We start from the raw sequence: 27,675 nt of genomic DNA, 5'->3' as shown, positions 1-27,675 counted from the left end.
GGTTTAAAGTTCGGGAGTGTTGGGTATGGGCTCCAGGAAGCTTACAAAGTTGTGTAGTGGCAGGAGAGACTCAGGCATCAGCTGCTGACTGCCCCAGAGTCCAGGACTTCTGGTAGTACTTGCGGATGTGCTTCTTAGACTTCCCCAGGGACAGCTGGACCTGGACAGCACTGTCTTCTTAATAAGCTTCATCTCCTCATCTGGAAGTAGCCCTTGTGGAAATCTCAAAGATGAGAGATCCTTAGGGCACAACCCAGGACAAGAAGATCCAGAAAGCTCTGATTCTTGTTATTATTCCCCAGGATCGCTCCCATGGGCTCAGTTTTACTCCACTCTACCTAGAGAATGTTCTGTATCTCCTGAACAGCACAGCTATGAAGCTGGTTTTACATCTTGTATAGGCAATCTTGAGCCATCTTTTCTTCACAGGAGTTTAGAAGGAAGGGCCCTATCCATCTAGAACTACATTGTCTGAAAGAAATTGTTGCCCAGAGAGAGGCAGCTGTAGGGTTCTTAAAGGTTCAAAATAACCGGGCGGTTTCCTGTAGCCTCCACCTCTGCTCATGGGTGATCAGTAGTATGGGAGGTAACCACAAATAGAGGGTGGTGGCCTGTACTGGGGCTGGGGAAAAAGTGCTGCTGGAGAGAAGATTAGAAGTTTAAAAGGAGGGAGTCCCAGGTCTGTTCTGTAGAAATATTGGTGAAACAAGACCCACATCTAGGACCTTGGGGTAAATACTTGTCATGTCAAGTTAATTAATTAATTAAATAGATTTATTAATTTATACTTTTTACCTTTTGGAAATGGTACTTTGAGTTTCCAGGTGTACTTAAAGCTAATTTTACATTCTCTTCTGTTTCTTTCTTTTGCCTGATGCTTGTCTAGTACCAGTTTCAGTGAGTGTAACTTTGCAGTGGTGATACAGCTGGATTAGAGTAAGGCTTTTATAACCTCCGTGTGTCCTAATACTTTATTTTGCTTGTACCTAATACCCAGTAAAACTATGCTCTTTCTACCCATCACCAGAAAATAGTTGTTTTGATTTATAACAACATTGGATTAGGTTAATTAGAAAGAATTGATACTCTGAGGTTTCCTGTTGGTTTCATTTCTTGTTGCTGTGACAAAAAGCATTCTTAGGGGAAAAGAATTTATTTCAGATTACAGACCCATCATAGCAGGGAAGTCAAGTCAAGTCAGTAGATCTATAAAACAGCAGTCTCATCAATTAACATAATCCCAGTAGACTTGCCCACAGGCCAAACCAGTCTAGACAATCCCTCATTTGGACTCTCTTCTCAAGTGATTGTGGATTGTGCCAAGTTGATAATTAAAACTCTGAATCTCCTTTGCCGTTTTGTAATTTTCTTAGGCACTAGTCTTTTCTTTAAGTATAAGAGTATTGCTCAGATATGCTTGTTTAAATAATATTTAAACATACATGTATATATACACACACTGCACTGCCCAGAGTTAACAGAGGATTCCTTCTGGTTTTTCCTAGTATGATGAGGCTCCACTTTAAGCTCTTCTCAGTACCTTGAGTACCATCTTTTTTTGTGTATACCTACATATGTATTTTGCATTTTATCTAAAAGGAACCACTAGGCAGTTTTATGAAGAACAGATATATCTCTCTTTTTAAAAATTATTATTATGGGTCTTAAATGGATGAAAAGTAGGGTAGAATAACAAATTATATGTACCATGGCCATCAACAGATAGATGGCCTGTCTTGATTGCTCTGTGTCTCCCCTCACCCTTTCTGGATTTTTGTTTGTTTGTTTTGTTTTTTGAGACAGGGTTTCACTGTGTAGCAGCCCTAGCTGTCCTGGACTAGCTCTTGTAGCCCAGGCTGACCTCAGACTCAGAGAGATCCCTGCCTGCCTCTGCCTCCCAAGTGCTGGGATTAAAGGAGTGCACCACCACTGCCTGGCTTCTGAATTGGTTAAAGAGACTCTTCAGCAACATGTGTCTGTCATCCAGTCATTCTGGTGAAAGATTTATCAAGATTACTGTCTTTTAAAGTAATCAGCTTTTAGTTCCATTGATTTTATAGTTTTGTTTTCTGCTTTTTTAATTTCTGTTCTGGTTCTGTTATTTCCCCGTGCTTTGCATTTGCCAGGTTTTCATAAGGGAGCAGTTATGATTATGGCCTATATTCTTATTTTTCAAAGCTTCATTTGATTCTCATTTCATGTTTCTGTAACATGTCTAACCTTATTATAGCTTTAATATTTGGAATACAATATGAAGTCCTTTATTGATTGTGTACTTAGACCAATTTTTCTTGACTTCTAATTTCTATTAAGCTATGTTCTTGATTTTGTTGTAGGCTTGGGAAATTTTATTTAGTGACAACTATTCTAAAGTTTAATTAGCCTTAAAATTTTTATAATTTTTAAAAAAAATTTATGTAACTATATAACTACATATTCACATACACTGTGTACATATGAGTGTGTGTATGGAGGTCAGAGGTCACTTTGAGTTTTTTTTTTTTTTTTGGTAGGGGGGCAAGGCTTCTGACTGACGCAACCAGGGGCTCATCATTTAGGTTAAGCTGGAGAGTCAGTGAGTTCTGGCGATCAGCTTGTCTTCACGCCTATAGTAGTGGGATTACAGAGAGTGTTGGTGCTGTGAGTGTTGCTGCTCATTTTTTACCTTGTTATGTAGTTGGAGACCCCGGCCCATAGAATGAATCCTCCCATGTTTAGGGCAGATAACACCCCAGTCAGCCTAATCTAGAGAATACCTCATAGGCATGCCTAGAGAGAGGTATGTTGCGATGGAGATTCTAATTTCTTTACATTTACTTACTTATTTTGTGTTTGGGGGCGAAAAGGGACATGGTGAATGTGCCCCAGTGGATGTGGAGGTCAGAGGACAATTTTAGGGAGTCTATTTAGTCTTTCTACCATGTGAGTCCCAGGGATGGAATTCAGGTTCTCAGGCTTGGCAACAGGTGCCTTTAACCCATTAAGCCCATTAGGCTGCCCTTTGTGAAGATTCTAAGTCTCAGCAAGTTGACAATAAAAATTAATGATCATAGTGGTCCTATTATTTTCCTACTCTGAAGAATTTTTAACATATCTGGTAAGTCAGTCTTACTAGCAACAAATTCTCTTAATTTGTTTTGAAAAACTATTTCTCCTTTACTTTTAAAGGAGTTTGCCAGATACAGAATTCTAGGTTGAGGATGTTTTCCCTAACATTATAAGTACTTCCATTATTTTTACTGTTTGCATGATTTCTGAAGACAGTTCATTGTAATTCTTGTCCTTATCCCGCATGAGAAAACATTCTTCAGTATGAACTCTTACAATTATTTGAAGCACATTTAGGGAACTCTTACCATTTGAACCTATCTAATCATTATATCTTTCCATGTTTTGAGAACGATAGAGACAAGTTTGTGGGGATTTTTATCTCTTTGGTTAATTTTTTCTAACTGTAGTTTTATTTGTGTCCCAAAACTGTGCTCATAATACATGCCCAGCCAGTGCTCTTGAATTTGGCTGTCAGGCATCCATTTTTGGACTGTGTGGAGACCAGAATTAGTTTCATGCATGGCCTTGTACATTACCAGAGGACTCAGTGGTAGTGTAGCTCTTTAAACTGACTTTTGGTATTGTTCCATAAGCTCTCTCAGCCCAACCTGTTCGTTTCTAAAAACAAGCTTCTTCACACAGTGCTAGGAAACAGCTTAAAGTAATCCAGAAAGTTATGTAATACACAGCTGTGAGGTTTTGGAAAGGCTCTGATAGCAGTCAAGTGACTTATTTTAAAAATTCCTTTTTTCATGTTAAAAACAGTGCTCAGTGTTGAAGATTCACTATTGTGATAGCCATGTAGTGCCTGGTGGTAGCGACTAGCCATGTGGCTGCTAGACAGCTGAAAGGTGATAAATTCAAACTGAGATGTTCTCTGGACTGCAAGACAAAGTACAGAAAGAGTGCATCATGCTATATCATTGCACTTGATTAATGCTATTAGCATTGTAGGAACTTTGATTTTAAATAAAGTTTGATGAAACTCATTTCACTTGCTCTGTTTACACAATAACTACTTAAACATTTGAAATCCCCTATTATCTCATTTCTACCGAGTAGTACATACTTAGGTAGGTCGCAGAGTAAAGTCAAGATCAAAGTGGTAATAACCTATGAATTCTTATGCAGGAATAGTACTTACATTTTTGTCCAACTCATATTAATAGGTTTTGTTATACATGATTTACTAAATAAATGACTGCCCACACATGCACTTACTCTCAGCTGGCCCAATCTGGAGGCACACTTTTATGGACATTATTTCATGTCAGTGACCATGCCACTACCAAAGGTCATAATTATCATGTGGCCCTAATGCTTCCTGGGGAAAACATTAAGTCCATACATTCTAACAGTATAAGTGTGTGTTTCAGGCAGGGAGGGGGTGTTTGGTAAAAGCTGTTTTTGAACCTGTAACTCTCCTGCCTCAGCCTTCCAAGTTGTCGGGATTACTGGCACGTAGCACTGTATGACAGACATGGGTTATTTATTTTACGATGATAATTTCCAAGAAATAGGGCTGCCTAGTTAAAGGAAAAGAACTTTTAAAATTTGACTTTACATTGCCAAATTGTGCTACATGATAAGTTGTGCCTCTTACAGTGACATTCTAGTATGTGCTTTGTAGTTCTTGATAGTTCCTAAGCCCCATATAATAGCAAACAAATATAAGGACCAATTTTATTTTATTGTATGTAAATGGTGTGCATTTTAAAATATTTTATTAAATGCCAAAAATGCTTCTTGTGAGCATTCTTAGAGATACCTAATTTTCAAATGAAATGACAAATGAGGTGTATATAGCAATATACTTTCAGTCAAGTTTGTACATTTTTTTTGATAAGTGAGGAGTTATTTTTCTTTCCTAAAAAGGAAGTAAAAATAGGTTAATATAATATAATTGTTAAATGGAACTTCTCTTTAAGTTAGTTACTTTGAAACAGGATGTATTAAACAAAGAAGTGATCAGTGTTCTGTGATTTGCTCATCATTTTAAAAGTTAAGTTGTATAGGTTGGCTATGGTGGTGCTACTTTTAATCCCAACACTCAGGAGGCAGAGGCAGGCAGATCTCTCTGAGTTTGAGGCCACCCTGGTTTATATAGCAAGTTCTAGGATAGCCAGAGCTACATAGAAAGAGGTTGTCTCCAAAGAACAAAAGACAATTAAAAAAAAAAAGACAGAAAAGTGGGGCCTGAGAAGATACGGCTCAACATCAGGACTGGAGTTCAGTTTTGGATTCCCACTGTTCTTGTGTTTGTTTGTTTTTACTCTTTAGGGGCCCACCACCCAGCACCCAAATAAATACAAGAAGACTTATTCTCACTTAGGAATACAGGTCTTAGCTTGGCTTGTTTTTAGCCATCTTTGCTAACTTAAATTATCTGGTTTTTCTTTAACTTTGCTTTGCCTCTGGGCTTTATACCTTTCTTTATTCTATGTATCTTTCTTTCCTTCTTACTCTGTGGCTGACTGAGTGGCTGGCCCCTGGGATCTTTCCTCCTCTTTTAACTCCCTGCTCCCTTCCCTAGATTTAGCCTTGTATGTATTCTCTCTGTTCACCATCCCTGCCTGTTTCTCGCTCCTGCCTAGCTACCTGCTGTTCAGTATTTTTATTAGACCAATCAGGTGTTTTAGGCAGGCAAAGTAACACAGCTTTTCAGAGTTAAACAAATACAACATAAAAGAATAACACATTTTTGTATCATTAAAGAAATGCTCCACAGCATAAACGAATGTACCACATCTTAAACTAATATTCCATAACACCCCACTACTCACATAAAAGGTGGGCTGGATTATCAGTAATTCCATCTCTAAGGGGTGTGTCTGTGTGTGTGATTGGTGGAGGTGATAGAAGTGAGGGATGGAAACAGGAGAAACACGATCCCCAAGGCAAACTGGCTAGCTAGACTAGCTGAGTCAGTAAGCTCAGGGTGCACTGGGTGACTATGCCTTCTTAAATATAATAGAAAAGGATTGAAGAAGGCACCCAATGTCAACTTCTGGTGTCCATGTACACACATATGCAAACATGCATACTGCACACATGCAAAAATTTATTTTAAGGTATAATTTACATAAGGTAAATATGCAGATGTTAAATATTAAATTTGACAAGTGATATACTATGTAACTATTCCCTTCAAAATAAGCTTAAGAGTATCTAATGCTTCAAATGGTGTTTCTGTTCAGTTGTTTTCTTTTTCTGTTATTAACACTTTGTTTGGCTGCTTAGACATTTTTCATTCAACATATTTTGAAATTGTTAACTACCTACGTTTTCATTCTTTGCTCAGCAATATTTTGTTGATGAATATACCATGATATGTTTATTCTCATATTTAAATGATTTATAGTTTTGAATTAGGTGCTTACAGTGTTTTTGACTTACAGAAGAGGCTGCCATAATTGTTACACTCTTCTGTTTATTCACATCTTCTGTTTCCATTGAGTACCTGAAAGAATTGTGTTCTCAAAGGGTAGATGTGAATTTATCCTTATAAAGAACTGTAGCCAGTGGCCTTGCCAATTTTGACTTTTCAGTGACTTTGAGTTAATTTGTCTTCAACATTTGGTATGTGCTGTGATTTGGTTGCTGATAATGAATGTGGGATGGTCTCAAATGACTCTTAATTGCACTCCTTTGAGGACTGTTGGTGTTGAACACCCTGCCATATGACTGTTAGCCGTTTTGTTCTTTATTGGTTGGCTTATCTGCTGTTTGTAATGCTTTCTAGCTATTCTTTGTGTATTTAAACATATGGCAGTTCACTTAGAAATGTGAACTTCTACAGTGTCTTTCCTGCATGGTCCCAGTGATGTCTTTTAGTTGGCTATTTATTTTAATTATCATAAGGACCATTTTTATTGCTAAGAGAACTTGACCTGTGCTGGACTCACAGTGACAGTTTACTAGAATTTTTGTGAGCCTGAACTTTTCTGTTTAGTCTTATGATTCACCTTTTTCTATTCATAAAGGGTAAAGGAAAAGAATCCTGTGGGGTTCAAGTTTTTTCTATTTGCTAATTCATTCAGTACAGCACAGTTTGTTAAACTTTCCTTCACTGAATTGTCTTGGAGCCTCTTCTCTCACTTAATGGACTTAATTAGTTCTATTAATTTGTGTTTTATAATTTTTTGTTAGTATAGTATTGATTTGATCATTGCATAATTACCCAGAATCTTAAAATTAGATATGGTAAGTCAGCTTTTTTTCTAACTAAGGTTGTCCTAACAGTTCTAGGTGATTTGAGCATCCATCTAAAATTTAAAATTCCTCTCTTGGACTTTTTCAGAAGCTGGTAGTTTGATTGATGTTGTGATATTTTACTCATCAGTTGAGGAGAGCAACTATTATAAGAACAAGTCTTCTAATTTATGAACATAGTATCTCAGTATTTACTTTTAATAACTATTGATTGTTGGTGTAGGTAGTATTTAATTTTTTTCACTAATATAAAATACTGTACAGTTTATTGTATGTGTATCCTTTAACCTAACTAAATTGAATATTTAGTTATAAGGCCTACCAGAGTGGTTTAGTAGTTAAGAGTGCTTGCAAATCTTGAAGCGGGGCCTAAGTTCGAGTCCCAGCATCAGGGGATCCTAAAAACTAGTTGTAGTAGGTTTTATATTTTTAATCCACATAACCATATCTTCTGTGAAGAATGCAATTTTACTTCTTTCTTTTCTGATCTTTGTGACTTTCATTTATCATTCTTACTGGACTTATACTAAGAATACAGTTAGTAGAAGCACACTTTCTTGGTATAAATGGGCAAAACGGTGTTGGGCGAATTCTAATTGGTCTTAATAATAAAACCCAGAGTCTTGGGGGGGTGAAAGCGGAGAGATCAGAGAAGCAGAGCAGCCAGCTACTAGTTCTAAAAGCCCAGGTGGAGTACCTGTCACTACTAGTCCTCAATTGAATGTCTGTCTTCTCTGCAAAACCTCACCTTGAATCCTGAACTCCTGTCTTCTCCCACCTTATATTCCTCTCCTCGCTTAGCCATATCACTTTCCATTTCCACCTCCCTAGTGCTAGGATTAAAGGTGTGAGCCATAACCACTCTCTTTCTCTTTTAGACTTATTCAAACTCCAGTAGCCCAGGGTGGCCTTGAATGCACAGAGATCCATCCGCCTCTCTCTCCCAAATGCTGGAGTTAAAGGTGTGTACCACCACTGCCTGGCCTCTATGGCTGACTAGTGTGGCAAGCTCTGCACTGTGATCACCGGGCAAGCTTGACCTAGAAGCCTAGAATATTTGACACACTTTTCTATGAAGCAGGGTTTTTGAAGGACTGTCTTGCCTTGTCTTGGCAAGGTTTGGCAGTCACTCTCATTTGTGTCCTGCTTCTCCAGTTTGGACAACATAGTGTCAGGAGTTGAGGCAAGGACATTTTCTTCCCCAATGGCTGGCTTTTGCCACGAAGAAAGTAAACTCCATGTGGAGCTTTTTGATGCCCATCACTTTTCTGTAGTTGATTGTTGCTGCCAGGAGCATGCATGTCTCGTCATAAAAAAAGAGCCTGTGTTATTAAAATATCTTAGATGCCATATTTTGTATGTTTCTGAAGTGTTTGAAGACTAAACTATATCTGTTTGACCTTGAAAACGTACCTAATATGACTACAAGTTTGAGTGTAATAGGTGACTAATTGCTAACCTGCATTTCTTTACTTTTCTAAATAGTTTATAATAACTTTCAAGAACTAGAAATTGGCATGACATTGTTAAATGAGCTGTATAGGTACAATACCTTAAACAGGAGCAGAAATGTATGTAGAGTATGTTCTAACACAAATAACCTTAAATCAATATTCAAAATATAAATAGCCTTATCAATATGCAAAAATCCATATCAATGTAAAATATTTAAAACAAGTAGTTGCTTTCTTACTTTAAAAGTAGATTCAATAATCTACCCTTAGCCTATAATATCTATATCTTTTTTTTTCTTTTCAACCCAAGAACCCTGAATCTAAACTCCTTTGTTCAGCCTTTTTCCTTACCATTACTAATAACAACTTGTAACCAACCACACTAAACAATGATATATCCATAACCCATTGAACAACCAAAAAAGCACCCACCTTACCTCTTGGGAATGTGGGCATCATGTTTTTAAATTTATTTCCTGCTGCTGTTTGGGGTGGTGGCATCTCGAGAGAATTGCTGAAAGAAAAATTTTGGGTTAAATGTCAAGTTCTGGGAGAGGTAGCTGTATCATTTGTTGTCCAGTCTCTGCATAATGGGAAAGTGCAGGGCTTGTCTCAAGTTCTGGCTAGTCTAGTCTATGAGGCTGGACCATCTCAGCTAGCCACCTCAAAATTGTTCTGAGCAGCTTGTAGTTCAGAACCCATTGTCAGGTGGTGTTTGTCACTTTAGTGTCATTGTCATAGTCGTGGTGGAATCATCGCTGTGGGGTCCCATCATCTTTTTGGAGACTTTAGAGATCACATTAGGTCAGATTATTCCCTTTTTTTGGTAATTTTTTCTGAGTAGTTCTCCCTTCTTGGCTGCTTATTTGTCCAGAGGTCTTTAAATTCCTCAAGATGATGAATTTTATTTTCCTGAAAAGACAAAAACAAAACTTTCCCCAACCCTGACTTTGGGGAGTTTCCTTTTGGCAAATTATATCTGATCAAATAAAAAGCATTTGTGAGTTTTATGTTAGTTTAGATTGAATGGTGTCCCTGTTTGGCGAATTATTACCTCTTCTAATCAAGAGGTCTCTCTTGTTCAAGTTTAATCTTTATCAATTTTGATTTATGGTTTCTCTTGAAACTTCAGTTTTATTTTTTAAAGCTGTTCTGATTTCCTCCATCAAGTTGAGGAAGCTGTCTTGTTATGAGTAGATGTTAAATTTTGTCCCATCATTTTCTTATCATTACTGAGATGACAATATTTTTTCTTTGTTCTTTTGTTGTTAATGTGAAGACTTTTAAAATGCTGAGGCAGCTTGTATTCCTGGGTAAATAAACCTTACGTGGTTATGATTGTTACTGTTTTCTGTGTTGTGTAGAATTGTGGACTCCATTGTGAGACAGTTTGGTTTTCAGATTTATTCTCTTCAGTTGGTATTTCAATCTATGACTGAGAAGATTAATAAATGTGTTTTATTTTCCTCTTGTATGAAACCAGTTCCTAAAAAAAATACAATTAGTTTCTCAATGATACAAGTATTCTATTTCAAACAGTTGTTAATTTTATTTGGGATTCTGTAGAGAAGAAAGTCATAAGATATTTCAATGAAGTAGTTTCATTTTCTTTTTTAGAAATACACCAAAGTAAATTAAAAGGAATGCTTCCTAAGTGTGAATAGGACATATCTCGTTCTGCATTGACACCTTCTGTACCTGGACATGTCTCCTCGGTGGCAGTGCACTTCCCTAACAGGCCTGAGATCTTAGGTCCAGTACCCAGCACCACTTAAAGAAAATAAAAATGACATGGTTTTCAGTTAGTTCATTTTCTTCCTTTAAACACATTTTTAAAATCGAATACAGTACCTGTTGTGTTTTTTAACATGAATCTGTGTATTAAATAACAGGCGAGAGGAAATGATGAAGTACAGTAAACGGGAAGCAGAGTTACTCTGGAGGACTATTAAGATGTCTCTGGCCCAAGGAAGGGGAGGTTTCAGGTCTCGCTGTAAGTGGTATACAGTTCAGGGGAGAACTGAAATCTTTCTAATCCCCTTTTAGAAAGTAGGACAATAAATATTTTCTGTGTTGGTGTAGAACAGTGCTCAGCATTGTGGGCTCCATGGTGAGGCAATTTGAATGTCAGATCCACTCCCTTTTGTTGTTTACTACACATCTGTTTTAATTTCTTCTTGTGTGACGTTTGCTCTTTCTAAAGTTGCTTGTTAAATACGAAATGCAAGTAAACTTAAGCAGCATAGACAAGCTGCAAAGGAATTTTGTTTTCTGGTTTCTTTCAGTTCAGAAGTAAAAGAATGTGTGTATTTTAGGAAGTCTTTAAGAAGTACAGTGTTAGGTAAGGTATTTTTTTAAAAAAAAATAATGAAACTGACTTTGACTGGCTTAATCAAAAAGGAATTTATTGGTCTCCAGAGGATTTCATGGAATCCAAAACAGGAAGAGTAAATCTTCAGTACCAGGAGAAAGCTGGGATGCTCTGAATCAAACAGGAGGGATCAGCAGAGCCTTCACCAGCTCCCTACATCACTTTCCACAACCCATCGCTGCTAGAATAAGTTCCTGGGAGCTGAACTGAGTTGAATGGAAAGAAAGAAAAGGAGTGAAGAAAGCAAGTCCTTATCTTCATTCAGTGCCATTAACGATTCTCTTATTTTGTTTTTTGCTCCGGTTAACCTCACTTCTCTGTTTTTCTTCCACTCCGATTGTTCATATGGAAGTCCAACAAATTAAACATGGTTATGCATATAACACATAGGTACCTGTTTGAGAGAGTTAGAGAACATAGAATGACAAATACAGAATCAGAATACAAAGCCAGTTAGGTTTAACTGTGCTGGTTAAATCACACTTACGAGTTGAAAATACGTGGCCTTCATTATAGATGAGCCTTTCCCTGTAGAAGACAAAGCTTGCTTGTGACTGGATGCCTCTGTGGTTACATAGCATGGCATTAAGGAATCCTCACTTTTAATTTCTAAACATGTGGCTTAAAAGCTATGTAAAATTTTCCTAGATTGCAGTTAGAAATATGGTCTTTTCAAGACTAATATCATGATGTGACTTGAGCGGACCATTAAGTTTTAGAAATCTAAAACATCCACCTGATTTAAAAGCAAAAATAGGTATTTAAAAATTAGCCAAGTATCTTTTCTTTTAGTCTGCATTTCTCAACTGTTCCTTCCCTCTTTAGACACGTGCACAGACAAAAGGAATAGGTAGGTGGCACCCGGAACTAGGTGTTTCACCTTTATGCTTGCTTACTTAGGGAAAATGAGAATGACTTACTTTCTTACATCTGCTGTACAGTTGTTAGCATACTCTTGCCCTTCGTTTTACATCTTTCTTTCTTCGCATAACCACCTTTATCCTAAATAATCTCTCTTCTTTCCTTCCTTCCTTTAAAGCCACTGTATAATATCCTGTTGTATAGCTAAACTGGTTTGTTTGATGGATTAAGCAAATATTTTTTTCTCCGTGATAGAGAAAATTTCTATTGTCTCTATAATCTTGGATAATTTTAAGGTTTAAAGAGTTAATGTAAGGTTTTAAATCCCTAATGATCTAAAATGGGTTACCCTATATTTACCCTTACTTATATACACTAAATACGTCATTGAACTCATTTTAACACTTAAGTGATAAGACTACATTGTCTGTGTACACACTTGGATACTATCCATTTTATGCAATATTTACTTGGTCCAAAGTCCTTTTTTTTTTATTGTAGGACACAAACTATCTTATAATGGTGCTTCTTGGATGCATGATGACTGGCCTTCTAGGGTTCTCGGTGACCAGTTGCACCCCTTTTTTATATATACTGTATGCTACTTTGCTTCTGTAACATTTCTCGTCCCTCACAAACTTCAGTTTTAGTGTTTTGCGGTTTCGCTTCCCAACTATAAAAAGTATTACTGGAGCATGATTGCCTCAAGTTCCGACATGGCTGTATGGTGGAGGTGGCTCTTGATTGTGCCTTCCTTGTTCCCGGAAATCACTAGTGGCTGTCCCTGGTGTGAAAACCCTGACTGTACCAGTGGTCATCAGTTTCTCCAAGTGAACTTAGTTTTTTCCTGAGCATCTTTATTTCCCTGTGACAGCTCTTTGTCTCAGCTATTTCTCGATATTTCCTGCCCACTAAGAGTTTATCCTAACTTTAGCCCTCTTTCTAACAAACCAATCCCCTGGAAAAGATTCAATAAAAGGAGAATTTTCACTTCTCTTTTCTCTCTTGCTTTGTCTATAGGTTTGTTGAGGATGCAGCAAGAAAGTAGCGGTAAAGACATAGCAGAACTGCCTCTGAGAGAGGATGGGTGGGAACTACCCTCTTGGTTAGGAGAGCCCACCAGGCAGTCTTTGCCATGCAAAGGAGGACAGTCTTGATGGGTGGACATTTGTTTTGGGGGCGGAGACTGGATAGTTCTGTGGTAATAACAGGTCATGGCTACTTTTCATTGACTGCCCACAGTTACATGATTTAGCTGCTCAGAGATGGTGGCAAAGACACCTCTATTTTGTGTTTAGGGACTCTTTCTGAGCAAAATTCAGGCTGTGAAAACTTCCTGGTAAGGAGTTGTTGTGTTTTGTCCGTTAGCAGCTGCTGTTCTCCATTCCTCCAACAGAGTCATCATCAACTCAATATGAGGAAACTGTTGGAAGGTGTTTTCTTCAGTAGTTTCTTGGAACTGAGTAGGGGCAACACAGGGCCATCCCTACCCATCATTTGTTAACTCTGACAAGCTCTGGGGAACCATAAAAAGAGAACTATACTTTAGAATGCCTTCTTAGCTGGCCCAGGAAGCATAAGGGATCTGGGAATTCCCGTGATGGGACTTAATAGGCTTGCCAGAGCATCATCTGGAGAGGGAACTGTTGAACTTGGTATGCTGTCCTGGGCAAGTGCTTGGATGAACAAAATCAGTCTCAGAAGGTCTGGCCAGAAGAAGAGAAACTACAGTGCTCTAGCCTCTGTGACAGAGTCTAGAAATTGTTCTGGGAGTGGTAGATGATTAAGAAAGACAGACATCTTTCTGGGTGTTGTAGGTGATTAAGAAAGACACATGTAACATCAAGCTGGGATCTGTGGGCCATGCATTCGGATGGAGATGTACTAGTTGTTTGGATGCTAATTATGTTTACATGAACAAAGAAGTGGGGGTGGGGCGTTCTCTCTAGGGGAATAGCCTTATAGGAGAACCAGGAAGCTGTGGTTTCATCACATACTGATTTTAGCTAAAAGGCAACTGTTTGTCACCATCTATGGTAGGACCAGGAAAGGCCACTGCCTTCTGAGGCATTGAATCTTTGACATGACAATGCCTATGTTGAGTGCTCATTCATAGTGGGGTATGCTCACTCCCCACACTGTAGGGTGTTGTCTTTGTTAGTTTTGTTAACTTGATATAGCCTAGAGTCATCTGAGAGAATGTCTGTAGAGGATTGTCTTGATTGTTAATTGATGCAGGAGGATCCAGTGCTGTGGGTAGTTCCACCTCTAGACAGGTGGTCTTGGGCTATATAAGAAAGCTAGCATGGACCTGTGAGCAAGCCCCCAAGCAGTGTTCCCCATGGTTTCTGCTTATGGTCTTACTGGAGATTCTGCCCTGGCTTCTCATAGATGTGGACTGTGACCTTTTGTAAACCAAAGAAAGCTTTTCCCTAAGTTGCTATTGGTCATGGTGTTTGCCACAACAATAGGAATGAAAGTAGAACAGTTGTTAAAAAAAAGTGTCTGCCCTGCTGCTCACAGTGAGAACAGAGATTGACAGAGAAAAAGAAGTCCGCCCCTCTGTCAAGGTTAAGAGCGGTGGGCCACCCTGTTTCAGACCTTCAGACCCACCAGAGAATTGCCATGGCCAGAGATTTTGGGTTACTTATTAACTATTAGTGAGTTTTTCATTTTCTATGACAGAACACCATGACCAGAAGAAACTTAAAGAAGGAGTTTATTTTGGCTTCTGATTTCAGAGGAATGAGTCCATCATGGCAGGGGGGGTGTAGTAGATCACAGCAGGCGTGGTGGCTGGAACAGGAAGCTGAGAGCTCACATCCTTAGCTGCAAGTATGAAGCAGAGAACAAATTAGAAGTAGGACACAACTGTATACTCTCAAAGCAGTGCCATACTTCCTCCAGCAAGGCTGCACCACCTATACCTGCCCAAATAGTTCCACTAAACTGATACCCAAGCCTATGGAGGACATGCCTCATTTAAACCACCACACCAAGGGAGAAGTACCCTTCCACTGAAAAGCCTGTTAAAAGAGACCTGGTCCCAGGGCTACAGGAATTCTCTGTGTAACAGTGAAGCTTAGAATAGCAGCTACTCTGGCCCCCGGTCTGGGGTAGGGATCACCTCAAATATCTCCTGGTAGAGAAGACAGTTTGTAGAGGAGACCAGATCACTCACCTCTTCTGGTGGTGGCAGACATGCACAGGAGCAGGTGGCCCCAGGCTTGAGTCAGGAGAAATGTAAGAGTAGAATTGAGGTTACTGCTCTGCTTACAGGCTACAAATGCGGCAGGGAGTAGTCAGCCTGCAGTGGATTTGCTCATTAGAGCAGCATAGTGAGACAAGGAAGCAGCAGATATGGCTGCAGCATAACTTCCTGATGTCTTGTGATTGGAGTGGATTAATTTTCTTGTTAGGCAGGCTTATGTTGAGTATCTTCTCAGTAGGTCAAGTACTAATGCTTTTTGCTTTTAATATTTCTTTGAACCTTTGTGTAATTGCATGCTGTGTGCCTGTAGGGCCCCTAGGGCCCCTAGCTCAAGGAGATGACAATCTTGTAATGAGACCTAAGCAAACAGGTTGCGTAATAACGATGATGCTAGGCATTGCAGGAGCACGTACCTTGGGAGGACAGATCAGAGCAGGAGAGAGGACCTTGATGACCCCGATAGAATTTCTTGTATCTTAAGCTCCGTGAGAATGGGACTGTGGCATAATATTTTTACGATTCGAAGCTAATCGTTTCCCTTATCATTTTATACATACTCTGTACTTATCAGACACATGGAAATTTCATTTTAATAAGGGCCACCAGATTGGTAGAGGAGTCATACATAACTTGGGTTAGATGAGGAGTTATTAAAAGTTTAGGCTGAGGAACAGATGACCTAATAAGTAAACTTCCTCAGGGTATATCTTTGTAGAAGTCAGAATGTATTGCATCTGCACAGAAAGAAGCATGCTGTCAATAGGGAGGGCTGTCTATCGGTGGTTTTGCCATTAACTACAGCAACTACAAATGTCACAGATGCTCAATAGAAATGGAAACAAGAGTGAAGAATATAATGTTTGTGGGTGGGAATTGCCAAGAAAACAGCTAAAGACTCAGTAATAAGTGTTTTCTAATTTAACTGCTAAGTAGCAAAGTACTCTTAATGTTGAAGGTATTTTCAACATTAAGACAAAAAAGGTATTTTCCCTTGAGCTTTGAGCCTCCAGTACAAATCAAACATTTAAACAAATGTAATCACTAAAAAGATTCTTGCACAAGTAGGAAGAATCCCCTCCCACAGAACACCCAAAGGAGGCTTCTGCCTTCCCTTATCTAGTTGATTTTGAAATCCCTGGCTACTGTTTCCCTAAGTGGGGGAGGTCTCTTGGTGCTGAGAGGCATCATTGTGCTTTGGAAAATGTTTCTTTTTCTGTTTTCTGGTGGCATCATTTTTGTCTTAAGCCAATGTACATTTTCTGTCTTGAAGTGTATACAATTTGGAGGGACTCTTCAATAAAAGGTATCAAAATTAAATATAAAGTAAGCATTTATTTAGCATAAGAAACAATTCTAACAAAAAAAAACAAATTCAAAATTCAGAGGGAAAAATACCCTGTTATATCACTGTTCTATTAAATGGAAGTGGACATGTGTGCGTGATAAAATTTATGATGAAATGATACCAAACATTTGACTCTGGAATTCTGCAGTAACCGAAACCTACCAGCAGCCACAATGCCTGCCTTCCCATTTGTCCCAAATTGTTTCCATGGGAAATGCATGGGAGAAGCAGTAGTAGTTACATGTTGTCAGCCTTCTTTCCTTCCATGTTAGTCAGGGTTTAAATCCTAGCTCTTAATGCTAACCTTTGGTGAGCTGAGTTGGAAACCCTAGGAGACCACCTTAATTCCCTGAAACTTCCAGTCCAAACTTGAGGATTTCCATAATCCAACAAACTTCTAGAGGGAGGCAGAAGAGGGAAAAGATGAAAAACTTGTTTAGACAGGTCCACTTAAGCTATAGAAAAGGAAGAGCAAGAGAAGAGCACCCCTATCTGTACCTGTGCTTGTTAGCAGTGTCCCCACCCACTGGGCAGACAGGCCCTGGAGCCTCCCCTTGTCTACAGGTGACCATCCCTCTGGTGGGAAACTTAGGAGACCTCAACAAGCCTTGCCTTTGTAGTTACAGTGACTGTCATTGTGGGTTTAGAGAATTCTAAAAGTCTGTGCAAGGTGATTTGTAGTTTAAGAATTTGCCTTTCGCCAGCCTGGTCTACAAGAGCTAGTTCCAGGACAGGCTCTAAAAAAGCTGCAGAGAAACCCTGTCTCGAAAAACCAAAAAAAAAAAAAAAAAAAAAAAAAAAAAAGAATTTGCCTTTCATGCACCTCCTGAGACTTGAGTAAGGATTGTAACTTTTGAGTGGCCTTGGTCCGCCCAACATATTCCTGTCAGTGTGACTTTTTAATCTATGAAGTGTTTGGGGTTTCTTTTGTTGTTTTGTTGGGTTTGTTTTGTTTTACTTTGAGACAGGGTTTCTCGGTGTAGTGCTGGCTGCCTAAGAAATAGCTCTGTAGACCAGGGTGGCCTTGGATACACAGAGATCTGCCTGCCCCTGCCTTCCAAGTGCTGGGATTAAAGGCATGTGCCACCACTGCCCAGTTTATGAAATGTTTTTTTAAAAATGCCTTCTCCCACAAATCTGTTCTGATTATGATAATAAGTCCTACAATTTTTATGAATTACTGCCAATTTAAAGTATATGTCTGTTATAACTAAAAGCATTATAATAAAGAAAAAAGCTAGAACTGTTTGTCACAGGTGATAGGTTCTTTAAGCAATCTAACAGTGCCAGTCACCCATTGCCGCAAACACTACTTTATGACTTGAAACGGAATAAATTGATTTCTCACTATTCGGCAAATAAGCTCATCGTTGGTGGCATCTAGACTTTGATCCCAAAGTTTTTAGAGCAATCCTGCCTTCCAGAAAAACAGATCACAGTGTACAAACACTTTCCTAACTTGTGTTTATTTGCTGATTGAAGGGGCGGGGTTGATTGGCAGTTATGATTAACCAGACTAGCTTTAATAAATATAATATTCAGCTTTAATAAAGGAAAGAAAAGGGAACTTACAAATCCAAGGTTCCAGCGAGGAGTGCAGGAAAACAAAGAGCAGGTGGTGTGGCCCGCAAGATTTTATAAGTAAATATCAGCCTAAGGGGGACATGCCTTACAAACAAGGTGAATGGCTGGGCTTCCCCTTCAGCTGACGTCTTTTTGGTCAAAGCAGTGACAGAGCAGAAAGGAAGACAGTTGGGAGCGTGACTAGTGAGGCACCAGGGGCCCTTACAGAACTCTGTATCTCCAGTTAAGATTGCCAAGCTGGAGAAACCCTGTCTCAACAAACAAACAAACAAACCAGAAAGATTACCAAACTGTATATGGCTGTTTGTCTGTCAGACAATGGAGTTGAGTGTGATGTTGTTTTAATAAGTCTAGTTTTTTCCCTTCCGTGTTTCCCTCACTAGCCAACCCCACACAGTGTCCCAGACTGCCCTAGCACCTTCCCTGCTTTGTTTCCTGATCCATCCATTTTCATCTTTTGAGTAAAATAATACTTGAGGAAACCCTTCCTGTGGTATTTAGGTTTTTATCTTTTCCTTGCAGTACCACATTTTCCCTCTGTAACAGCTGCAGTGCTCTTGGGCTCCCTGTGTCACAAAGACCAAGTCTGTCCAGTTTGTTTTCTGTTCTCAATTCCATTTTGGGTCTTGCCTTCACCTGTTCCTATTACCATCCCTCATAATGTAGTAGATACTTAATAAACATTTGATGAGCCAATATCCTCCCACAGTAGTTTTTACATAGCTAATATGCAGTAACTGAGTGCATAGAGATCACTTTGCCCATTGTGTCTGTTTTCATCTGGCTTCATTTTCTTCATTTGTGATTCTAGTTGTTACTTTTGCTGATATTGTCCTGCTTTTCCTCTTCCCACCGTGGCTTCAGCTTTACTTTCATTTGTTTTTATGTTTTAAATTTCCAGTTTCTGTTTTGAGGTTGATGGTGAGCAAAAATAATAATTTATTTTAAAACTTCTTCATTGAAATCACTTCAAAGTTAAGAGAATCCAACCAAATATTTTGTTGTTGTTGTTGTTGTTGTTTGCTTTTTTGCTTCTTTATACTGCAGTAAAATTTCATTCCTAGCAATGATGTTTATTTCATGTGGAGGTGTCAAGCATAGTATCAGTATCAAAATCAGAACATTCCATTTTTAACTGAATATTTTTTAGGAACAGAGACTGTAAATACAGGTTTGCAAAAGTATTCCACGTGCTGTGGGAAATGACAATATTTTACTGGTATGAAATTAGTCTACCTTGGAGGAAGATCTGTGATGTAGCAAGAATAGTCGGTACACAAGAAAGTTCTTGAGAAACAGAAGCAAGAGCAGGCAGGCAGGGATTGCAGCCTGCAAAGCTAATCCTGGAGTATGACCGTGCTTTCCTGAAGGACAGTGTGGAGGAGAATCTCACTTCCCAGGATATGCCCCCCCTCCCGTTGCCTCTGATGATGAGAGTTCTGAGAGGGAAGGCCTTGCTGAATTACTCAAGGTCTGATGGTTCTGGTTCTGTAATCATCACTGTGATATTTGTCTCCTTCTGCTTAACAGATTTAAGACCTTTAATTGGGCTATTAAGAAATGGATTTCTATTCCAAAGCACTTGTCCCTAGGTTGTTTTTCATTAATATCTTTTTGATTGTGAGAGACAAGAGTAATATAGTTGATTAAGCTCAGTTACTTTAAAGGAATGGAAGGAATGTTTGTACACAGTTAATTAAGCTACTGTCAATCTAATTTAAGGGATACTTGGTGGTTGTTGTCAGAAATTTCTATACCAATGTTTTATGTCTAAGCTGTTTTTGCATATACTGTAGTTATTATGAATCAGTCAGGAAAGTCTTTATAAAATGCTATAATGTGTCATTTTTAAGCTTTGACAGCTTAAAGTAAAAATTAAATTTATACTTATAGCAAATTTTTAAAAACATTTCTGAGAATTGCTTATTGTTGGGTTTTCTTTGTTTTTTCCTAGTGTCAGATTATGTGTGGAAACATATAGCATAGTTGAATCTTCATTGCATATGCAGATGTTTTAAATTTTTGTCAACGTTTAAACTATTGTTTTTATTTTCTTTGTGTTTCCATACACATCCAAATAATGTTACACAGTGTTAGTATTGATGTTAGCAAAGGGTTTCTGACAATACAATTTCAGCCTCTAGGAATACTTTTTATTTTTCTAAAGCTATTACTCTTTGGTAACAGATAAAATAGAGAGATTTTCAGGTATCCTGGGTTTTTGTTGTTGTTGTTTTTACTTTTTTATTTCCATACATATGCTTGGGTAGCATTATATCAAAAGGCTGTAATCTCTAAATTTTCACTAAAATATAAATTCTAGTATTTTTTTTCTGCTTGATTTTTTCCCCCTGCTTGGTATTTGGTGTTCTCTTTCTTTGCTGAAATTTTCTTTTTGAGGGTGTAAGTGGTGCTCAACCTTTCTAATGCTGTGACTCTTCGGTTCCTCACGTTGTGGTGACCCCAGCCATAAAATTATTTTGTTGCTGCTCCATAATTGTATGTAGTTTTGCTACTGTTGTGCATTGTAAGGTAAATATCTGATATGCAGGGTTTGATATGCAACCCCCAGAGGGGTGGTGGCCTGTGGACAGAGAGCTGCTCTCAGGAGCAGGCAGCCTCTGGAGTTGTCAGCCTGTTCTTGTGCTGCAATACAGGCATGTCTCCACTGGGCCAGCGTCCCAGAGTGCATACTCTGGACGGTCCTGGGTTTACATGATTTTTAATGTTTCTTGTAGAAATTTCCCAGTTTCCCACATGAAGCTTAGGTGAATTTTTTTTTTTTTATTAAGAATACAGCATTGAGCACTGTTGCCCAGAATGTCTTTGTAGACTTTTGTTTCCTCGTAGTGTACTGATCTTACATTCCTGATTTTGACAGAATTAGAGGTTTATTTATATAATAGTTCAAGGAATTCTTTTGGCAGAGGGCAGTCCCCGATTGTAATTAGATAATACTTTCAAATACCACACCTCCAAGTTATAATATAGTCTGCTAAGTTTCTACAGTGCCCATATTTTATTGAACTTAGACATCATAATTACTTAATCAGATCCTGATTTTGATTATTTAGTGTGTATATGCTTAAAATTCCATGATTCATGGCAGTGGGAACGGACTTGTTGGAAAGAAGAGGATCATAGGAAGTAGAGAGGGCAGGGAAGATGAAAATACATTATGTACCTATATGAAAATATAATGAAACCCATTCTTGTGTATAATGTATGCTAATGACTCTTGAAGTAACTTTATATATGACAATGACTCTTGAAGTAACTATATTTACACTGAAAAATAATTGTTTTGGAAGGTAATTCCCTAAATTTTGGTTTAGTAATGAGATTAGTGGTTTGGAAACTATAATTGTTATTTTCAGATTTGTTGGTGCTTTTTGTGAGTGTCACCTTAAAGAAATAGAACAAGTAACTGCCTTCAAAAGAAAAAGTGGGAGTTTGCATTGGTCATAATCATAGGAAAGCAGCGAGTATCCTGGAATACCTGTCAGCCCAAGATGTCCCTTGTAAGTGGCGAGGTAACTCTGTCATCTAAGAGCTCCAGTGCATCTGGTTCATGGGAGATCCGGACAGGAGGAGGTCAGATTGGATTTTGCACCCTCAGAATAGCTTTATAATCCTTGGTCTACCTGTGCAAGTCACTTTAAATCTTTGCCATGATTTTACCATTTTTAAAAGGGGAGGCATCAACTATCTTGATACATTTATTATTACTAATCTTGAATCTTGCTTTCAGGTTTGATTTAGTTCCTTTGCCATAAAGGGGCAATTGTTTTATGGAAGTCAGCTTTCCCTGATAGGATTGTTCCACTGTTTAAATGTTTGTGTCGTCAAAATGCAATGTACTTAAGGAGATGTGAAAATAGAAGTTCTGAAGCCACACATTTCAGCTTTCATACTTAGCAGTTTATCAGACACGTTGTTTATCTTCTTTAGTATTGTGTTTCTTAGGTGTGATGTGATGGTAGAATAGTAATAATGATTACATGAGATTAGTATTTTTAAGTCTATGTTTCCAGGTACATTTTTTAAAAGATTTATTTATTTATCATATATACAACATTCTTTCTCCATGTATGCCTGCATGCCCGAAGAGGACACCAGATCTTGTTATAGATGGTTATGAGCTACCATGTGGTTGCTGGGAATTGAACTCAGGACCTCTGGAGGAGCAGCCATTGCTCTTAAGCTCTGAACCATCTCTCTAGCCCGACATTTTAAGAATCAATAAATGTTACTTTTCAATAATTGTTGATATGCGTATTATATTAGTTATAACCTCAAAAAGAAGTAACTAAGAATGAAATATTCATTGTGTTCTGTTTCTGGAAGCTAGCTCAGTTGGGTGGTCCTGGGTTGGTACCTTGGGAGATTGCAGTCAGAGCATTGGCAGGGGCTGGGAGTCCAGTTGTTTTGAAGGTAATGGTTGTGCATTGGTATTTTGCAGACTATGTCTTCGGCAGTGGTGCAGTTATATGCAGCCGATCGGAACTGTATGTGGTCAAAGAAGTGCAGTGGTGTTGCTTGTCTTGTTAAGGACAATCCTCAGAGATCTTATTTTTTAAGAATATTTGACATTAAGGTAAGTTTTGTTTTGATTTCATTTTAACTTGTAGGTGGTTATCTGCCTTGATAATAATTCAGTCTAGATGTTCTGATTGTTTAAATTGATACACTTAAAGGGTGAAATTCATTGTAGATACTTAAGGATATTGGGACTGAGTGGGACACCAGATAAGGATATTGTGACCCTCTCTTTCCTATGGCTTTGTTTTCTGTCCCTTCTTTTTGTCAAACATGGTCTTAAAAGTGAAAAAACAAATCCCAAAGGGAACAATTTATTATTAGTTTTATATAGCCTTTATTACAGACCTTTTCTGTAGTTGGTGTGTTTTATTACAGTTCTTACTATACTTCAAGTATAGTTAAACATTATTGTAAGTATGTTTTGTGCAGGGAAAGCTATACATAGGCTCTAGACGTAAGTGGAATGTGTACCTTCACTGATGAAGTAGACTGCAATAGTGCCCTGAAAGTAGCTTTAAATTTCTTATCAACACTAAGAAGCACTGTTTCAAAACAAATGACTATGCAACTACACTAAAAAAAGAAATGCCCATGTAGCAGTCATAATATATTTACAGCAGATTTTTTTATATTCTTTTATTTTCTATTAAGTTATATTTCATTCACTTATCAAAGTTTGTCAGAAAACTTCCAGAATATTGAATCTTCATTCTTCAGGTACTGTTTATTCACAAAGAAGGCCACCATGTCATATCTTAAATCCTAGCGCCCTCAAATACTCCTCATGGCCTCAAGGAAATGTTCAGAGTGTTCTTTTTTCAATGGTGCCTGCTTTCCCTCCTTCAATAGCTTCTTCTCCTTAGCCACCTCATCAGGCAGTGCTTGCAGATGCTCAACCCAGTCCATTCAGAAGTAGTAACATGAAGAATAAATATATTTCTTCCACTGTAGCTGTAGATATGACAGTATTATGTGGATCTCTCATCTCTTGTTAAAATTTATTATTGAACAGCCTAAAGAAGATGTCTTTGATTATTCTGCATCTGTAAATTGAGGGAAAAAGCAAAAGATATTACTACAGTGTTTGATTAAAAAAAAAGTCTTAAAAATTTGGCTAATGGACAGGCAGTGATGGCACACACCTTTAATCCCAGCCATCAGGAGGCAGAGGCAGGTGGATCTCTGTGAGCTCGAGGACAGCCTAGTCCACGGAGAAAGTTCCATGACAGGCACCAAAGCTACACAGAGAAACCCTGTCTCAAAAAACTTGAAAAAAAAATTCTTGGCTAATGGGGATACACATTGGTCATGGGTACTTCTCACTTGCTCATGTGGTCTTGGTAATCTAGTGAGCTTAGTTGTGCATAGTGAGCTTACTGGGAAATGCTTGCCCTGTTGAATGAAGCTCCCTTATATTACGATTTCACTAAGTTGTATGACACTGTCTGTGTATACGGCGCATATATATATATATATATATATATATATATATATATATATATATATTCCTAAAAGTTTTTGTTTATAGAAACAGTTCCTTTAATAAGTTGTGTACTTTTAGTCCTAGAGGTATTTTTTAGTAAATTTCAACCTTCTTTTTCTAGGATGGGAAATTACTGTGGGAACAAGAACTATACAATAACTTTGTATATAATAGTCCTAGAGGATATTTTCATACCTTTGCTGGAGATGTAAGTCTTACTCTTTTTGTCTTGATAATTACTCTACTAGCTACTGTCTTAGTTACTTTTCTGTTGCTGTGAAGAGACACCATGACCAAAGCAACTCACAAAGAGTTTATTTGGCGCTTACAGTTTCAGAGGTTGAGTCCATTACCATCATGGTGGTAATCCCAGCATCAGGCAGACATGTGTGGCTCTGGATCAGCATCTGAGAGCTTACATCTTACCCACAAACAAGAGAAAGAGAGAACTATCTGGGAATGGTACTAGTCTTTTGAATCTTCAAAGCCCACCCCCAGTATCACAGCCCCTCCAACTAGGCCACAATTCCTTAATATTTCCCAAACCATTCTATTGACTGGTGATCAAGCATCTAAACCTATGAGCTTATGGGGCTATTTTTATTCATACTTAATGAGTATTTAGTTGTTTAAGTTTCTGTCATGTAAGGAAGATTTTTCTAAGTCTTTAATTTTGCCTGGGCTTTTTCGCTAAAAAAGTTATTTAAGTTCTAAAGTTGTTAGTTTTTTGTTTGTTTGTTTGTTTTAACTGTCAGAAACCAAATTTTCCCTCCTTTGAAATGTGCTTATGTGGGTTGCCACTGTTGTTACATAAAGCTAAATTCATGCACTTTGTTTGTTCCTTTTGATGGAAATATTTCAGACTTGTCAAGTTGCTCTTAATTTTGCCAATGAAGAAGAAGCAAAAAAGTTCCGAAAAGCAGTTACAGACCTGTTGGGCCGACGGCAGCGGAAATCTGGTAAACACCTCCTTGCTTTTCCTTCCCTTTCTGCACACAAAAGAAGCCAGCAAACTCTTTACCAAACAGATGTGAATCATTGGCTGTTCCTTATAAACTGTCAGTATCTGGCTCCATTCATTCCTGTGCATCCAGTATATGGGCAGTTGTTGTCACAGCACAGTTGAGGTGGGACAGAGTCCATCCAGTCATCAAAGCCCAACGTACTTACTGTCCAGTCCTCTCGACAACAAAGCTCCAAGATACCTGCCTCAAAAGAAACACTTTTACTCCAGTAACCTTTTTGATTTTGCTGATAAAATTCCATGTTTACTAACTTTTAAATTTGAATTATTAATGGAATTTTCAAAACAAATTTAAGTACTTTTATGTTTTGTAAACAAATACTTTTAAGAAGCTTAAGAACAAATAAGGAGAGTTGCAGACTAAATCTGAAAATGTTGCTTTGTCTTTTTGTTCCAGTGCCGTACACTGTACAGTCATAAGGAACTTAATTTAATGCATAAGATAGCTTTTAACATATATATATATATATACACACACACCAATTAGAAAGTGATACAGTACAGTGTAGAAGTTTAAATTAATTAGCATAGAGCTATCGTTTGACAGCTGTCCCTAGCCTTCCTGAAGTGAAATAAAGACTGATTGGGGAAGGTGAGCTCCCTAAAACAATCCTGTTAAGCATATCAACCTCAGGGGTCTCATAGGAGTGACTGCTGAACAGATTGCTTAAAATAAGCCTCTCTGAACATCTTTGTGTACTTCTAAGGGTACGTTACCCTGGATTGGAGCTAAGTGTGTTTAGCAATGAACAAAGGAAGGCACTGGATCTAGAAATAATAGTAGAAAAACAAACACTATTTTATGTATTTTTATTGTTCTTTAATGAGTTCCAAGAAGGAAGAGACCCATTTGGTATAAGGAGAAAACAAACTCCCCCAAGTTGCAAGTTGTCCTTTAATTTCCACACATAATCTCGGTTGTGCGCTCTCTCTCTCTCTCTCTCTCTCCCTCTCTCCCTCTCTCTCTCTCCCTCTCTCTCTCTCTCTCTCTCTCAAAAAACATGTTGAGATAAAATAAATCAACCTTCTCTTTGTGATGAATAAATAGTGTAATGAGAGCCCTGCAGTTGTACAGTCAAGAGCAGCTTCTATCTTGTTTCTATTTCAGAAGTATTTAATGTTCTGATACTGAAACCTAACACATAGCCTCAGTGTCTTTGTTCTGTTTCGGTTTTGCACACACATCCCCTTTGTGTGTGGTCTGCTTGTTTCTGTGTGTGTGGCTGCTGTTCCCAGATGTACCTGGTGTGTAGAGGCTTGAAAATGGTGTCTTGTGGCTGTGGCTGTCTTCCTTGACCACTTACTACTTTTAAGTCAGGGTCTCTGTCCCTGTCTGACTGGTCAGTTCTGGCTCGTCCAGCTAACCAGCTTGTTCTGGATTCCCCTTTCTCTGTCTTCTGAATGTTGGGATTATAGACCAAACTTGCAAAGCTTTTTCATGAATTATGGAATCCTAACTCAGGCTTCATACTTGCTAGGCAAGCACATTCCTCTCTCTCTGAGCCTTTGGTGTCATTTTTAGTGAGATTTTGTGACAGTCGTCTAGTGATCTTTTGGGAAAACCATTAGCCAGAACAAGTGGCATTTTGAAGTGAAAAAGAATACAAAGCACTTGTTAAAAATAATTTTATTTGAAACAGATAGGTAAGATCACAAGCCTTTTACCTAGTATAGGGATTCTCCTGCATCTAGCGGCTATCTAAACTTTAGATAAAATGTTTCAGTTGCATAGAGAGCATGGCATGAAGGACACGGCTGAATTGATCACTGTGTAGTGAGTCTTCATACTAAGTCGAACCCTGTCTTTCTTTTTACCTTAGTCACATGGGTCAGTAGCATTAGATTAATCTGTTTTCTTTTCCTTGGTATGTACCATTTGTAGCCCTTTATCACATGCTCTTTAAGACTTTTTCTTTGGTCTTACTAGTTCCATTTTTTAAGTAGTTCTGTGATACAATCTATAGTTTCAGCCATCCTGAGCAGTGCATGCAGTTCGATAGGCTATGTCCTTTCCAGTGTGTGTTGGGGTTTGAACATAGTGCCCCACATTGGAGCATGAGTCGTCCTGAGCTACTAAAACATCCCAAATGCCAGACACGCACTGTTCCGTTAAGGCTTTTAGCAAGTGTCTCTTCAGCCAAGCTGTTCTGCTTTTTTTTTTCTCACTTAAATGGCTTCCAACCATGGATATATATCTTCAGGAATTGCTGTTAAAACTTACATTTTGAACCTTTTATTTTTTTAAGTGGGCAGCAATCTGCATACAGAGACTAATATCATTTTAAAAACTAAAGATTGACAGTATAGAAATTGCTTCCTTTAAATGATCATATTGTTGTTTTATCTGATCACAAGCTGGAATGTTACACCTATAGTTCCCATTGGTAGGATTCTTAATTAGTCCACCAATAAAATTTTATTGTGTTTGTTATTATTTATAAGGCTAGCTATTTTACTACATTAGTCATTAATGTTTCTCTTACAGTTTCAGAAAGGTTTGTATTAGAAAAATATGTAGAAATTATATAAACGCAGCC

General features: G+C 38.2%; 1 protein-coding gene across 3 annotated transcripts in view; it reads left to right on the top strand.

Moving 5' to 3' along the window:
* Positions 1–27,675, top strand: part of Wasl (WASP like actin nucleation promoting factor) — a 52,823-nt gene that overhangs the window by 7,645 nt on the left and 17,503 nt on the right. For all 3 annotated transcript variants that reach the window (XM_038318280.2, XM_038318281.1, XM_042054455.1), the window contains exons 2-4: positions 22,552–22,686; positions 24,236–24,322; positions 24,977–25,073. In XM_038318280.2, the coding sequence (XP_038174208.1) occupies positions 22,552–22,686; positions 24,236–24,322; positions 24,977–25,073 (319 nt within the window). The remainder of the gene's footprint in view (positions 1–22,551; positions 22,687–24,235; positions 24,323–24,976; positions 25,074–27,675) is intronic.

This window comes from Arvicola amphibius, chromosome 2 (genome assembly GCF_903992535.2).
Source record: "Arvicola amphibius chromosome 2, mArvAmp1.2, whole genome shotgun sequence".
NCBI lineage: Eukaryota > Metazoa > Chordata > Mammalia > Rodentia > Cricetidae > Arvicola > Arvicola amphibius.
The sequence above is the reverse complement of the archived record's forward strand: the minus strand, read 5'-3'. Positions and strand labels throughout refer to the sequence as shown.